This window comes from Chelonia mydas, chromosome 4, assembly GCF_015237465.2.
Source record: "Chelonia mydas isolate rCheMyd1 chromosome 4, rCheMyd1.pri.v2, whole genome shotgun sequence".
In the NCBI taxonomy this organism is placed as follows: domain Eukaryota; kingdom Metazoa; phylum Chordata; order Testudines; family Cheloniidae; genus Chelonia; species Chelonia mydas.
The window spans coordinates 79,568,119-79,582,539 of record NC_057852.1 but is presented as its reverse complement, the minus strand read 5'-3'; the positions used below and the strand labels follow the sequence as shown (position 1 = coordinate 79,582,539).

General features: G+C 46.6%; 1 protein-coding gene across 9 annotated transcripts; it reads right to left on the bottom strand.

The window, feature by feature from the left end:
- Positions 1–1,893: 1,893 nt before the first annotated feature.
- LOC102931141 (CDKN2A interacting protein) lies at positions 1,894–7,267 on the bottom strand. 9 transcript variants are annotated; one of them, XM_037897587.2, is made up of 4 exons: positions 6,709–7,264; positions 6,454–6,584; positions 4,747–5,355; positions 1,894–4,707 (listed from the first exon to the last, which is right to left on the bottom strand). In XM_037897587.2, exons 1-4 carry the CDS (start codon positions 6,927–6,929, stop codon positions 3,170–3,172), a joined length of 2,499 nt encoding a protein of 832 aa, XP_037753515.1. In that variant the 5' UTR covers positions 6,930–7,264; the 3' UTR covers positions 1,894–3,169. The 9 variants fall into 9 exon arrangements, with proteins under 9 accessions (XP_037753515.1, XP_043401968.1, XP_037753516.1 ...); XM_043546033.1 differs by having other exon boundaries at positions 1,894–3,919; positions 3,953–5,355; positions 6,709–7,263; XM_037897588.2 differs by having other exon boundaries at positions 1,894–4,498; positions 4,541–5,355; positions 6,709–7,263.
- Between the last annotated feature and the right edge of the window lie 7,154 nt (positions 7,268–14,421).

Genomic DNA, 14,421 nt, shown 5'->3' with positions numbered 1-14,421 from the left:
AGGTGGTGCCAAATGTGGACGGAAGCACAGGGGTTGCTGGGATGTGAACCGATGCATCACGGGGCGTTGGGACAGGACCCAGAATGGCCCGCGCCCCCCACCGCTTTCCCACAAGCCACAGCGCCAGAATGGGAAGAGGTGCTCTGTGGGATAGCTGCGCATAATGCACCGCTCCCAGTGCTGCTGCAAGTGCTGCAAATGTGGCCACGCCGGTGCGCTTGCAGCTGTCAGTGTGGACAGACACAAGCGCTTTCCCTACTGCGCTCTCCGAAGGCAGGTTTAACTCAAAGCGCTCTACATCTGCAAGTGTAGCCATGTCCTTAGTTCGGTGTGATGAGACTGCTTTAGACAAGGAATACAGTCTGTTGTTTTAGTCTCTAGAAAGCATTATACTTTTGTTTTATTTGTAACCCGTGGTTCTTATCACCCTTGCTCACTAAGTTAACTTTTGTTAATAAACTTGTATTTGTTTTCACTATAGATTACAGTGCTCAGTTATTGTATGGACCTGATACCCAGTTCAATCAAACAAGCTAGTGTGTACACACTATTCCCTTGGGAGTAACAAATTTGGTTATTAACTGAGTGTGTCCAACGACAGGGGCTGTACATTATCAGGGAAAGCTCTTCAAGTTTTAAGTGCAGACAAGGCTTTAAAGTATGAACTCCCTCGTAGACACTTATTTTGAATTAGTGTCCTTGATTTGATTTAGTTTAACTTAAAGCAATTTAACTAACCCACTATATTCTTTCCCGCATTTCTGCACACAAGTCACAGATCTTTACTTTGTGATCCTCCACCTATTTTATACACTCCATGGTTATAGAAGGTTTTTTTTTTATTAATCATTCATGTCCTGTATGTTTTTATTTACGACTTTCACAGGGCTTAACAATTAAGGCTCAATACCCTTATTATCTGTTGCAGATCAGGAAACTGGGAGACCTGGAGTTTACAAAGGCATCAGAACAGCAGGAAATGAAATACAACTTTCTGACTCAGTGCTGTGATGTGCTCAGTAAACACCATTTCCTTCCATGACGAGTTAGGAGAAATTCTGACTGACCCCCCACAACCTTTTAAAAAGTGGAGTGAAATTGTTGCTTTGGTTAATACTTATTCAAGCACTTGTTTGTTGGGGCCACTTCTTCAGCTTCACTGCACACACAACTCTTGTTGAAATCAAAAGCTACATACCTTATCCCCAATTAGTTCATTATGCAAAACAGCTGTAGAATCACTTTAACGTATTGCAATCAAGTGTCTAGAGCTAACGTACTTTTCAGATGTTACCATAGAATCTGAGTGCTTTACAGTCTTTAATGTATTTATCCTCACAACAACCCCCTGAAGTAGGGAAGTACTATTATCCCCATTTTACAAATTTGAAACTGAGACAGAGACTAAGATCCAGATCTTCAAAGGTATTTAGAAATCTGCTTTGTCCAAGGTCACACACCAAGCCTGTGGCAGAGCAGGAAAATGAACCCAGTCTCCAGTAGACTAAGCTAGTACCCTAACCACTACACGAGCCATCCAATACATTTTCTTACCTATCAAATTTTATCTAATGACAAGTTGTTTTTCCAACTGTTGGTGCGGCAAACTCACCATCAAGCTGCATTCTGCCTTCTGTGATACCATCAGAGATTCAGGAATCAGAAAGTAGTTCAGTTTTGTCAATTCACAGGACTGAAGAGAACCATGCAGACTATTCATCAACTTTGTTAGTTCTACAGTGCTAATAGTTGTAGAATTTGATGTTGACAATATAGAGCAGATCAGTTGAGTAAGATCGCACCATTTTTACATAGAAAAGGTGCCTAACTACCACTATTTTAAATTTGGGAAACTCCTCTCACTGCATTGAAAAAACACTATGATCAGCATGCTCTCAGCCATTACTTTTATTATCCAGTGTTTTATACATCACATTTATATAATTCTTTCCAGACTGCTGCACCTAAAGGGCCATGGTTTCCCATGATCTTTGTATGAAACTTCCAGATATCACTGTGAGTACTGAGTGTGTAAACAGAGTAAAATAAGGCTCAAAATATGTGTAAACTCGTTTCAGAAGACACACTCAACACAACAGAAGCACCTGCATTTTCCTCTGCCCGCACATTTAATTGATGATAGCAGAGTGGGAATAGTATACATTCCATTATTTATTGGAAAATATTGTTATTCTAGTTTTACATTAGTATCTCTTGTGCATCTTAATAAAACAATAAGAACCACCAGTAACTACACCTTGAAACCCATCCACACTGAAGACAGTGTACATTTTTCTTTTTATATAAAAAAAAAGTACTGCTCTGTTGATCATTTTCAGATGCTCCTGACCCAGTTTAATGTCTAAGATTTTTTTTCAAAAAAGATGTTACTAACATTTATCAAAATTGTCAGTTTTCAAAGCATTTAATAGCTAAAACAAAATATTAAAAGTGAGGACATCCCAGAAGTTTATTGTTTTTAATAGTAGCAGTCATAAAATATGCTTATATAGAAATCCACATTTATCTGAAAAACAAAGTGTAAATGGTATTTCACAAAATGTAAGTTTAATTTGCTTAAAGAGTTTTGGTGGTTTAAATCACCCTGATTGTTTTCTGACAATTTGCTATTGTAATAATGTTAAACAGGATCACATATTATTTTAGGATTAATTTTAAAATGTTACAACTTTTCATAAAAATAGTCAGCCAACTATTTTCTCTTTTCAACAAGAATAGTGAACATTATGGGCAACAAATTTCAAACAGATAAACTTTTCCTTGAAATGTAACAACTTTCAACCATTCAAGTACTATGGTCCCATATATATTCCTATGCAGCTAAAAAGACATGGTAGACAACTGAGCACACTACCACCAAATCGTAAGAATTACAAAATTATTAGACTTTAATCAAATTGTACCTTAATCTTTTAATTAAAAATAGAAGACTTAGGTAGACTATTTAGCAAATAAAACAGCACGCCAGTGTGCTCTATATTAAGGCATACCTTTAAATGCACACTTCTTGTGATCTATAAGAAGTTATTTACAATTGCTACCGCGTGAAAGGAACAATAATGTAATTGTTCTGCAAAACTGAGAAATACAAAATTTCTGGAAGCCTACATTTTCAGAGTACAAAAGTAACCCTTAGTTACTATGTGTCCTACAGGATCTCTTGAGGATTTCTTAAAGCTGGGGGTAAATTTGAGGGTTTTGACTCTTCATCAAGAAGTACCAAATCTTCAATTTCACGTCCTTTGTACTTTCTTTTACATATCTTTACAATAACTTTCTTCTTGAGAAATAATTTCAAAGCTTCCCTGGAAGCTATAGCTTTGGCATTTTCCTTACTTTTTCCACAGCCAGTACCCAAATAAACAGACTTGCACCTCAGTTCACAAACTATATTTTCATGAGAGCTTTTATTTTGAGGCAAGTCTGCAAGTTCTTTCAGTGGAACAAAAGTTACATCTAAAGTGGCTTTCACAGACTGAATGGATGAGTTTAGAAGTTCTGCATGATTCACGTTGGGACTAAAACCTCCAACAGCAACCAATTTCCAGGCCACAGCTTTGTACAGTCTATTGAAAAAAGGCTGTCTTTCTTTTGCATCTTCACTTGTTAATGGCTTCCATGACACTTTAGCAGGATTTTCACTAGCCTGGGAGCTGCTTTTGGAAGCCACCGGTGGAGCACTGGCCTGGGAGCTGCTTTTGGAAGCCACCAGTAGAACGCTGGCCAGGGAGCTGCTTTTGGCAGCCGGCGCCGGCGCGCTGGCCTGGGAGCTGCTTTTGGCAGCCGGCGCCGGCGCGGGAGCGCTGGCCTGGGAGCTGCTTTTGGCAGCCGGCGCCGGCGCGGGAGCGCTGGCCTGGGAGCTGCTTTTGGCAGCCGGCGCCGGCGCGGGAGCGCTGGCCTGGGAGCTGCTTTTGGCAGCCGGCGCGCTGGCCTGGGAGCTGCTTTTGGCAGCCGCCGCTGCCGCCGGCGCGCTGGCCTGGGAGCTGCTTTTGGCAGCCGCCGCTGCTGCAGCGCTGGCCTGGGAGCTGCTTTTGGCAGCCGCCGCTGCTGCAGCGCTGGCCTGGGAGCTGCTTTTGGCAGCCGGCGCCGCCGGCGGAGCGCTGGCCTGGGAGCTGCTTTTGGCAGCCGCCGGCGGAGCGCTGGCCTGGGAGCTGCTTTTGGCAGCCGCCGGCGGAGCGCTGGCCTGGGAGCTGCTTTTGGCAGCCGCCGGCGGAGCGCTGGCCTGGGAGCTGCTTTTGGCAGCCGCCGGCGGAGCGCTGGCCTGGGAGCTGCTTTTGGCAGCCGCCGCCGGCGGAGCGCTGGCCTGGGAGCTGCTTTTGGCAGCCGCCGCCGGTGGAGCGCTGGCCTGGGAGCTGCTTTTGGCAGCCGCCGCCGGTGGAGCGCTGGCCTGGGAGCTGCTTTTGGCAGCCGCCGCCGGTGGAGCGCTGGCCTGGGAGCTGCTTTTGGCAGCTGCCGCCGCCGCTGGCAGAGCGCTGGCCTGGGAGCTGCTTTTGGTAGCCGCCACCGCCGCAGCGCTGGCCTGGGAGCTGCTTTTGGTAGCCGCCACCGCTGCAGCGCTGGCCTGGGAGCTGCTTTTGGTAGCCGCCACAGCCGCTGGCGGAGCGCTGGCCGGGGAGCTGCTTTTGGTAGCCGCCACAGCCGCTGGCGGAGCGCTGGCCGGGGAGCTGCTTTTGGTAGCCGCCACCGAAGCACTGGCCTGGGAGCTGCTTTTGGTAGCCGCCACCGCCGCTGGCGGAGCGCTGGCCGGGGAGCTGCTTTTGGTAGCCGCCACCGCTGGCGCCAGAGCGCTGGCCGGGGAGCTGCTTTTGGTAGCCGCCACTGCCGGCGCTGAAGCGCTGGCCTGGGAGCTGCTTTTGGTAGCCGCCACTGCCGGCGCTGAAGCGCTGGCCTGGGAGCTGCTTTTGGTAGCCGCCACCGCCGGCAGCGGAGCGCTGGCCTGGGAGCTGCTTTTGGTAGCCGCCACCGCCGGCAGCGGAACACCAGGCAATGTACTCTTCTTTTCATGTTTGGTTTCCATATTTGAATGATAATTCATTTTTGATTCCGTTCCAGATGAAGCAGATGCTGCAGCTGAATTATGCTTGGCAGTGGTTTCATAATTAGCTGCTTTTGTTTCTGTTCCTGTTCCTGGCACTGTGCTCTTTTCTTGGTTTGAGGTAGAGGATGTCAGTGAACGCTCTGAATCTTTTCCCGCATCTTTTTCCTCTTTCTTCGGCAACATGCTCTCCGTCTCCTTGGAAACTTCTGTCTTTGCCAACTTAGCATCATTTCCAACATCCTTAGAATCTCTGCTTTTGTCAACAGCTCGTTTCTTGCAAGGTTCCTCTACCCCTTCTAAAAAACACAAATAGAGTTATGTCCTTACGTCCATAACTATGAAGCATAGCTCCCTGTCTACTGGCAATTGATTTAAAGTTTCTAGAACGATTAGGCCAAACAAAAATCTCTCCTGGCCCTAAAACTGTTTAATTTAAACCAGTGGTTCTCAACTAGAGGTATGTGTACCCCTAGGCAGAAGTCTTACAGGGGGTATATCAACTAATCTATATATTTGCCTAGTTTTACAACAGGCTACATAAAAAGAACTAGAAAAGACAGTACATACTAAATTTCATACAGACAAAATGAGAAAGCAAGCAATTTTTCAGTAACAGTATGCTGTGACACTTTTGTATTTTTATGTCTGATTTTGTAAGCAAGTAGTTTTTAAGTGAGGTGAAGCTTGGGGTATGCAAGACAAATCAGACTCCTGAAAGGGGTACAATAGTCTGGAAAGGTTGAGAACCACTAGTTTAAACACCCACAAACTCAAGAGTTTGAAATCTGATTCCAAATGTTACCTTGAAATTCCAAGGCATTTCAATCTCAGAGAGATATGCTAAACTGGGTGCTATGATACAAACATAGACCCAGGGTTCAAATGCAAGGTTTTGATTTGGACACCTCTCTATTTTATTTACTATTACTACAAAGCTCTTCAAAGCACTGTTTTCTTTTGGCAACTTCTTTAAAACTAGACACATTTACAGCCGATATGAGTATAAAGGTGGATATGCTTCACATTTGGTTATTTCTATTAGAAAAGCTTACTGTGAGCACACTATAATGGGGTGAAAGATCAGAGCACAAATTGCAGAGCACAAATGCCTGCAACAAACCTATTTAAAGAATACTTTTAACTCAGTAATTCAGACGCATTTGATGCAGTCAAACAGCAACACTATGGCTTAAAATAGCAAGATACTGTACTCTCAAGTTTAAAGTTGAACACTGAGACAGACAAATGAGAGTTCGCACTGACATTATCCTGGGAGGTTTTAAATCCTGGTTATGTCAGTGATTACTTTATTAAAGATGGGCAAAGGCAAGTTCTCAACATTTGAAAATCGTTTTCTAGACTCCTAGGAATTGTCACAGCTATGATCTGCTAACCATTGCTACTTGATATGCCTCTTTTCTTCACCTTGGCAACCAGTTCATCTCTCGTCGTGTGGGCGGGCGCATCGGTCACTTTGATGCCTTCAGCCATTTCCAGCACCTTTTCCATCACCGACAGCGGGTACCTGGGCAGGGGAGACAACGGGAGCGAGCTCGGCGCGTCTCCAAGGGAAACGCGCGCCCGTCAGCCCGCCAACGGGGCGCCCCGACCCTTGCCAGAGCCCCCCCGCCACTGCCCACGCCACTCACCGGCAGCCGAGGAAGACGTGGTTGGCCCACACCATGGAGAGAGAGACGAGGCGCTGCAGGGCCCCGCTGTCCCCGGCCGGCGGGCCCCCGGCGTTGCGCAGCAGGAACTCGCGGCGGTGCCGCCAGTGGTGCTCGGGCTCGCAGTCCCCGCGCAGCGTCTCAACCCAGGCCGCCTCCTGCCGGCTCCGGCCCAGCGGCTCCGAGGCCGCGGCCTCCGCCATGTTCGCGGCTCGGCCCCGCGGCGCCTGCCCGCCTCGCCCCGGCCTGAGGCCGCTACTGCAGCGGCTTCCCGCCTGCACGCGCGTCGCGAGCCCGACCACCGGCGAGCCCTGACCCGCTCCCGCCTCGAGCCGCTGCAGCGGGCGCGCGGAGACCGCTCTCGGAGCCAAGAACAACGGATTCAGCCAATCCGCCGCTTCCTTCCGTCTGTCGATTATGACCTCACTACCGGTGCGGCCTCCGCGAAAGAAACGGAGCCGCAGGAACCAGCTGCCTTCCCAGCGGGCTCTGCGGTTCGAACTGGTGTCTATTGTCTCCCCCGGGCCCTCCCACCAGGAACCGGGAGCGCTTAGGGAAGCGGCCGCTTGCACCGCCGTCATAAATAGGAACGTCCGTCCCGTCCCGTTCCACGAGTGATTATGACGTCGCTGGGGGCCTTGTCCAAGCTCCATGCCCAAGATACCCGGCTGGAGGGTCAAGGACTGCTTCAGCGCGAGAAGGTTTCCCGGGGATTTGCCCGCCCCACCGCGTGGCCCCCGGGTCCCGGCACCGTGACCGCACGAGACCCTTTGTGAGACCCCCCAGGGAAAGAACCTGGGCAATGCCTTCGTGTCCTTCTGTGTCACGGTGCTCACTGTTCGGGGGCAGCTCATGGTCACCCTGAGAGCTGGGTCCCCTCCTCTGTGCTGCGTTGGACTGCAAATAAATGGCTCGGAGGGCTAGTATAGCAGATGGCATGGAGAAGGAAAGAGCAGACAAGCCCACAGCTTCACAATCACTGGCCTCTTAGAACCATGGTTGGTGTATGTGTAGCTGCAACAGACTACATTTGTGCACTGAAATGGACAGAAATGTTTGCTGCCTTTCTAAGTTTAAAGTTACATTCTGTTAATCTGTGCTAAAAGATTGTATTGCAGTGCCTGTCTTTCACATTGGTTTTCTGCCTTGGTTTTGCCACTCAATAATTTTCTGGTTTTGGAGACAAGAACTATCTTTATTAGTTCACAACACATGTTGCAGAATGCATAGCCATACTCCTAGCACACAGTACTTGCAAATGTACAGCAAGCACCATACAACTCAGCTTCAGAAAAACACACAGTGCTATTTATAAAGGTATAGCAAGCACCATACATTCTTAGCAGCACCCGAAGCTCCAGGCCCAGAGAACAGTCCAGCACAGAAAGCTACTGTGGCTGACGGTTAAAATGTTCTTTCAAAGCCTCCCTCAATGGCATAGCTCCATGCTTAGCTCTTGTAATGGCCCTTTTGTCTGGCTTTTCAAGGTCAGCAGACAGCAGCTCCACCTCTGCCCTGGCAGCAGCTTTTTCCCCTTTGCCTCACAGATATTATGCAAGACACAATAGGTAGCCATAAACATAGGGATAATTTTCTCACTGAGATTCAACCTGATGAGTAAACACCACCAGGGTCCCTCCAATCTACCAATAGCATATTCAGTCATTCTGCACCTGCTGAACAGCTAGTTGAATTTGTCCTTCATACTGTTGAGGTGACCAGTGTTCAGTTTTATGAGCCTGGAGAGCAAGGGGTAGGTTGGGTCCCCTAGAATCACAATTGGCATTTCAATGTTGCCAATGGTAATCCACCAGTTGGGAAAGAATGTCCCTACTTGCAGCTTTCTGAACAGTCCTGTGTTCTTAAAGATGTGAGCCTCATGCACCTTCCCTGACCAGCCACACTGATACTGATGAATCGTCCCCAGTGATCCACCAATGCTTGCATAACCGTAGAAAAATAGCCCTTTCTGTTGATGAAGTCTGTGGAAAGTAGGCTGTTGCCAAAATATTCATGTGCATGCTGTTTATCGCCCCACCAGGGTTGGGAAATCCCATTGCTGCAGATCCATCCACTATGTCCTGCAATTGCCTGTAGTCCTAGCTGTGTATAACAGGATCTGATTAATGGCTCTACATGCTTATATGGCAATGGTCCCACTGTAGATTTTCCAAACAAAAATGATTCCCCATTGACTGGTAGCAGTCTGGCATTGCAAGCTTCCAATCACCATTTGCTTCTCCACTGTCAATGCAGCTCTTATTCTGGTGTCCCTGCTCTGGAAGGCTGGGACAAGCTGGGCACACAGATTCAGGAGTGTGGTCTTTCATGTCTGAAAGTTCTGCACCCACTGCTCAGCATGCCACCCTCTGTAGCTGCTTTGTTAATGCCACAATCTTGAATTGTTTTTTGTTATGTCCCTCAGCCAACTGTCCTCCAAGAAATTCTCGTGTCTCGTGTTGTTGCAGTACTTCCCATGGGTCTGCATACACAGGAGAATTGTGCATCCTGTGTTTGCAATGTTCATGAGAATACTGAAGATCTCTGCAGGCTCCATTCTTCTGTCAGAGATGGTGGAAGCTGAAAACTGCCATGCAGGTTTGTGGGTTTAAAAAAAAAAAGTGCAAAAATTATGAGATATGGATGCTATTATGGTATAGAGAAAGTTTCATGCTGGGAACTTGGATCTTAGGTCCCAAGATCCCTGGGTGAGTCATTTTTACCCCATAACAAATTGCAAAAAAGCTCCAAAAGGCGTAACTCCAGATGGCAGCGTGCTACACTGGAGTACCTACCTATTGTGTACCACATTTCACATCAACACTACACTCCTGGTGAGCATGCGCAGCACTGACGCAAGCAGCCAAGTATGTACGCACAGGAGCGATATACAAACTTTGATGGCTCTACACCAATGTAACGTGCATTGACCAAAGCTTGTAGTGTAGATATGGCTTTATAATCCCTTCTTTGTTACTCTGTATTTGGGGGAATTCATCCATTCTCTGGTACCAGGCTGATGCCTAAACTGGAGGGAGACAGCTTGTATTTCCCCAATTCTGGAGCTACTGTCCATTTTGTCTGATTGCACACTGACTGGCTTGGCCCCCAAAGACATTGTAACTGCTAGGAAAGAGGTAGAGCACAGGACTGCCTTTTGCACCTCTGACATGCTCCAGGAATATCTACTGTGCTGAAGGCTCATATTGATTGAGTGCAGAGGCCCCCGCTGCTGGTAATTGTCACTGGGGAAGGGCTTTGCATGTAGCTGGTCTCTTTGCACCAGCACAGCCAGTGCTTAATTTGTAATGAAAGTTGTGCTGGGGTTCAAACAATTTTTTTACTTTCATAACTGATGCGACAAGCCCAGAGGTGCCAGGGCTATGAACTGTCAAGCCTAGAGGTGTTGGGGCTCAGCCCTAGGAAGCCCTGGCACAAATTAAGTACTGAGCATAGCCTCTTCTTTGGTACAAAGTGGCTGAGGGTAATGATGAATTGGGCCTTATATAGCTTGTGACCTGGTGTGCCTGGGGCAGCCCTCACTGGAAATGCCAAGGTCAGAGGCAAGCTGCAAAAGGGAGAGCAGATACTCCCAAGACTGGTGGGTAATGCTGAAGTTAAACTCCCCAACCAGTCACGAACTGTGCTTCTGATCCCCCATACTGGTTATCAAGAAGCAAAAAAGAAACCACACAGCCCCCTTTATTGCATTCCAGTTCTCTGGTCCCCAATCAGCACCTAGGTCCTGCACAGTGAGAAGCTATTTAAAAAATTCTGCTCACATAATACAAAATGTTCTTCTGACCCCAAAGGGTCAGCCACATTACCAGGTCAGTATAGGTTTGGATCTTACTCAAAATACCACGCTGCCGGCCAATCCTTTAGTGTCTAAAACTAAAGGTTTATTATGGAGAAAAAAGAAAGAACAAGAAGAGAGATGTTAAATGGTAAAGCAGTCACATACATACAAAGATCTCAAAGTCCATATATCAGGTTCCTATCCGTATTGGTGAGTTTGCTGGCTTGAAAGTCCCTCTGGAACATATCCACAGCTTGGATGGGTCATTCAGTCCTTTGTTCAGAGGTTCGTTTGTAGAAAGGTTACTCCAGTGGAAGCAGGAATGAAGACAAAATGGAGAAGATGCAGCTGCCTTTTTCAGTCTTTTGCCATGCAGCTTGTATTTCCTTTGTTCCAAACACAAACTGCCCAGCATATGGCCAGGCAGCCTTAGAGTTCTGGCCATAGGCATGCCCCTGCATGCCTTGCTGAGTCATAAGGTGTATCCCTTGCCTTCTCTCAATGGATCAGTTGTATAGCTGATGTCCCTGGATGGGAAGTCAAGCAGGCTAGGCAGTGCTGATGCCAAACTGTCTGGGGATGGCATCCAGATGCACAGCACAAGTTTGGAACTACAGACATACCATACATATAACTTACAATACAAAGGTGATACAAACACATAAACAAGATTATCATACCTGGCAAATTATAACATTTTTTGCAGATACCTTAAATAACATCTGGCATAACTCATTGCAATTTTACAATATTGGTACTCATAATATCCCAAAGTGTCCCCCAGATTCCATACAGCGTCACAAAGGTGTGTAGGTAGGGTGATTAAGGAAGTGTTCATAGAAGAGAAAAGAAAGAAAGAATGTGCTGTTAATTTAAAAAAAAAAAGAGGTAGAAAAAAGAAAGAAAGAAGCAATGCTTTCATTCTCACCAGGGAAGGCACTTCTAAACACCTCATTGATGGTGCTAATATTGTGCATTTAATTTTCAAGATAGGAACAAAAAAGAGAGGTGTTTTTGTTCCCACTAGGCAAAGCAGTTTTAAACACCTCATTGATGGTGGTATTGTTAGTCATTTGGGGCTCCATAATAGCTTCTCTTGGTAAAAAAACCTAAAATCTCCAGGTGAAACCCTCCAATGGCTATTGTCACACCAGTGCACCCTCACTTGCTATATCAGGAAGGTTTATTTCTGCTCCTGAAACTAGTGTAGCCAGATCTAATTATTTCTGTGAAGCAAAGTCCCACTGAAATGAATTGGCAGTTTCCCCAATGAGTTCAATTATATTTTGTGCTATAAGGATAATATGCCGTGATACTATTTACACAGCTTAATATGAGCAGTCTGCACCTAAGAGCACAGCAAAGTAAAGAGAGCTCAGAGTTATTATCAGAGTAGGGTGAGAACTAAGGGCTCTTAACACCACACTGTAACAAATTCTCAGAGCGCCATCCATGGGTGGGTCCTTGAAAGAAGAAGTAATTATCATCAGGCACTTACAATGAAAGCTCCAGGTTGGATTGTGTTAAAAAAGCAACTTGACACCGTCACCAGGAAAACAAAATTGCAACCGACCTCTCACAATCACACAAGATGGCATTCATGTTCCACTAGCGCAGCACATCAAAATCCTCACAGTCAAGCAAGTGACATCAGTGTATTTCAATTCTACTGACGCATGTGTGGGTGTGCACCCCTTCCCACTGCCTCCCAGCCAATGGACCAGAAAACATGGAAACAGTCATTTGCATTCTCCCAATCTAATTGTCTCAGTCCATGGAATTTTATTAGATACCACGTCCTCAAAGAATCCTCAATACAAAAAGGAAATGCTTGTTAAAACAGCATCAAGGACTTTATTTAATCCCATCAGCAGATGGAAATTCGGGATTAAGACTACTATTAAATTCTTAGGTTTCAGAGTAACAGCCGTGTTAGTCTGTATTCGCAAAAAGAAAAGGAGTACTCGGATGAAGTGAGCTGTAGCTCACGAAAGCTTATGCTCAAATAAATTGGTTAGTCTCTAAGGTGCCACAAGTACTCCTTTTCTTTTTATTAAATTCTTACTTCCCTCTGTTGTGCCACTGTAAACAGCTCTGCAGTGTAACATCACCCTCTGTTGTGAGGCTTCATCATAATCAAGAACCACGTAGTGTAAGCTTAGAGAGTAAAATTACAGAGAGAAATGAAGGTCTTAACTGAATCTCTTCTCTATGTGCATATGTGTGTGTTCTCAACACCTTCATGGTTGCTTTAAATATTCTTTTGTTAATAATAACGAATTTATATGTGGGGCTGGTAACACCACCTGTTACTAAGGCTACCTGACACTTCCCATTATATGACCCTGTTTCCAGCTGTTTATAACTTTGCTAAACTTCCACTATTCGGGCTGAAAATTTCCATACTGGGGGTCTGCCTCAGTATGATTTTTTTAAAACATTTGTTTCTGAGAATGAAACTAGGGAAAAATATATTTTGCCCATCTTAAATTCTTGAGACCCTTCCTTTGGAAAGCTCCATTGCCAACCTGGTTTGAAGCGGGGGTTTGACATTTGGCAGGAGGGTTGGCCTTTGTGTCAGGGATGTGCCTTGTGCATCCTTGTGAAAATCTGCATTATGTGGCCAAGTTATCAGCCTCTGAAAAATTGCAGTCTGCAAATTCTCAATAGACATGTCTTCGATATTAGTAGCTAAAGTCTCTGAAGGTTCTCACAGCTCCTAGTGCTGAGCAAATTGTGCACATGCTATCCCCACAAAACAACCGTCCATGTACCATCCCCTCACCACTCCAATGTGTCAGGACTGCACATGCACAATCCCTTCCGAGCATGCTCCAGTCCAGAGCAATGGGGCTAAGAAGGGCTTTCACTGTAATTACTGCTCCGGGCCATGGTGGGGCCAGCCATTGGAACTGAGAGCTTGGGAGCCTCTCTCTCCTGTGCTCTCAATGTTGCTGGCACACAGGCAGCATGGAGGTGATGAAAACAGTATATAAACCTGAATAGAACAGAGGAGGGTGCTGACTGATTCAAATACGGAGGGTACAAAAGCCAGACCAGGTGGAAGGAAAGGATTAGTCTGGGACAAGGAGTCTGATGAGAATGAGACTGGAAGGGACAGGAGGGAAACTGTGACTGGGAGTTGGAGCAGGGAGAGAAGTCGGGCCCAGTGAGTGAGGACTCAAGTTGGGGCTGGTTGGGCCAGGAAACTGGGATTGGGACTCACTGAGGAAAAAGACTGGTGTTGGGGACACTGGGGCATGGCCACTAGGTAACTCGAGGGGATGGAAGACCACGAGTGTCGATGAAGCCCCCTCGCACAAGGCCCAAGTGTCCTTGGCCCCCCCTCCCACCTGGAGGCACTCGCAGCAGCTCTGCGTACTAGGCCCAAGTGTCCTTGGCCCCCCCGCCCGGAGGCACACACAGCAGTTATGCTGAGGATCTGCAACAATATGCTGCAGAGTCAGATTGCCTGAAACTAAGCAAGGCCAAACAGGGCAGATATGGAAGAACAATGCTGAATAAAGCAGCTTTATGTATAGTTTAACAAATGATACAGAGAACCAGGGAACTAGCTGGGAACTGGATTGGCTGGCTATATGGATACTTGGGGCAGCTTGCTATTGGATAAAGGATGTATAAAAGCCTGTGTAACTTCCTGCTCTGTGTGCAGGATTTGAGATTTTATTCTCCCTGTACCTTTTTGCAGCTGCAAATAAACTTTTCTGCTTCTCCACCCCGTTGTGATTATTGGGTGTAGCACACCGGGTAACGAACCAACTCAAGCTGTTGTTCAGCCTCTCGGCACTGGGTGCCGGCAACAGCTTTTGGCATCCCTGGGTGGGCTCAAGGCTGCAATTTAGCCTTGCCCGGACCCCTCCTGGAGGTCGAGGATT

Coding starts and splice junctions, on each gene's coding strand:
- LOC102931141 (XM_037897585.2), bottom strand. CDS start 6,929: ATGGCGGAGGCCGCGGCCTCGGAGCCGCTGGGCCGGAGCCGGCAGGAG. Junction 6,585..6,708: donor CACGTCTTCCTCGGCTGCCG/GTGAGTGGCGTG, acceptor TCCCCTGCCCAG/GTACCCGCTGTCGGTGATGG. Junction 5,356..6,453: donor AGGCATATCAAGTAGCAATG/GTTAGCAGATCA, acceptor TGTGTTTTTTAG/AAGGGGTAGAGGAACCTTGC.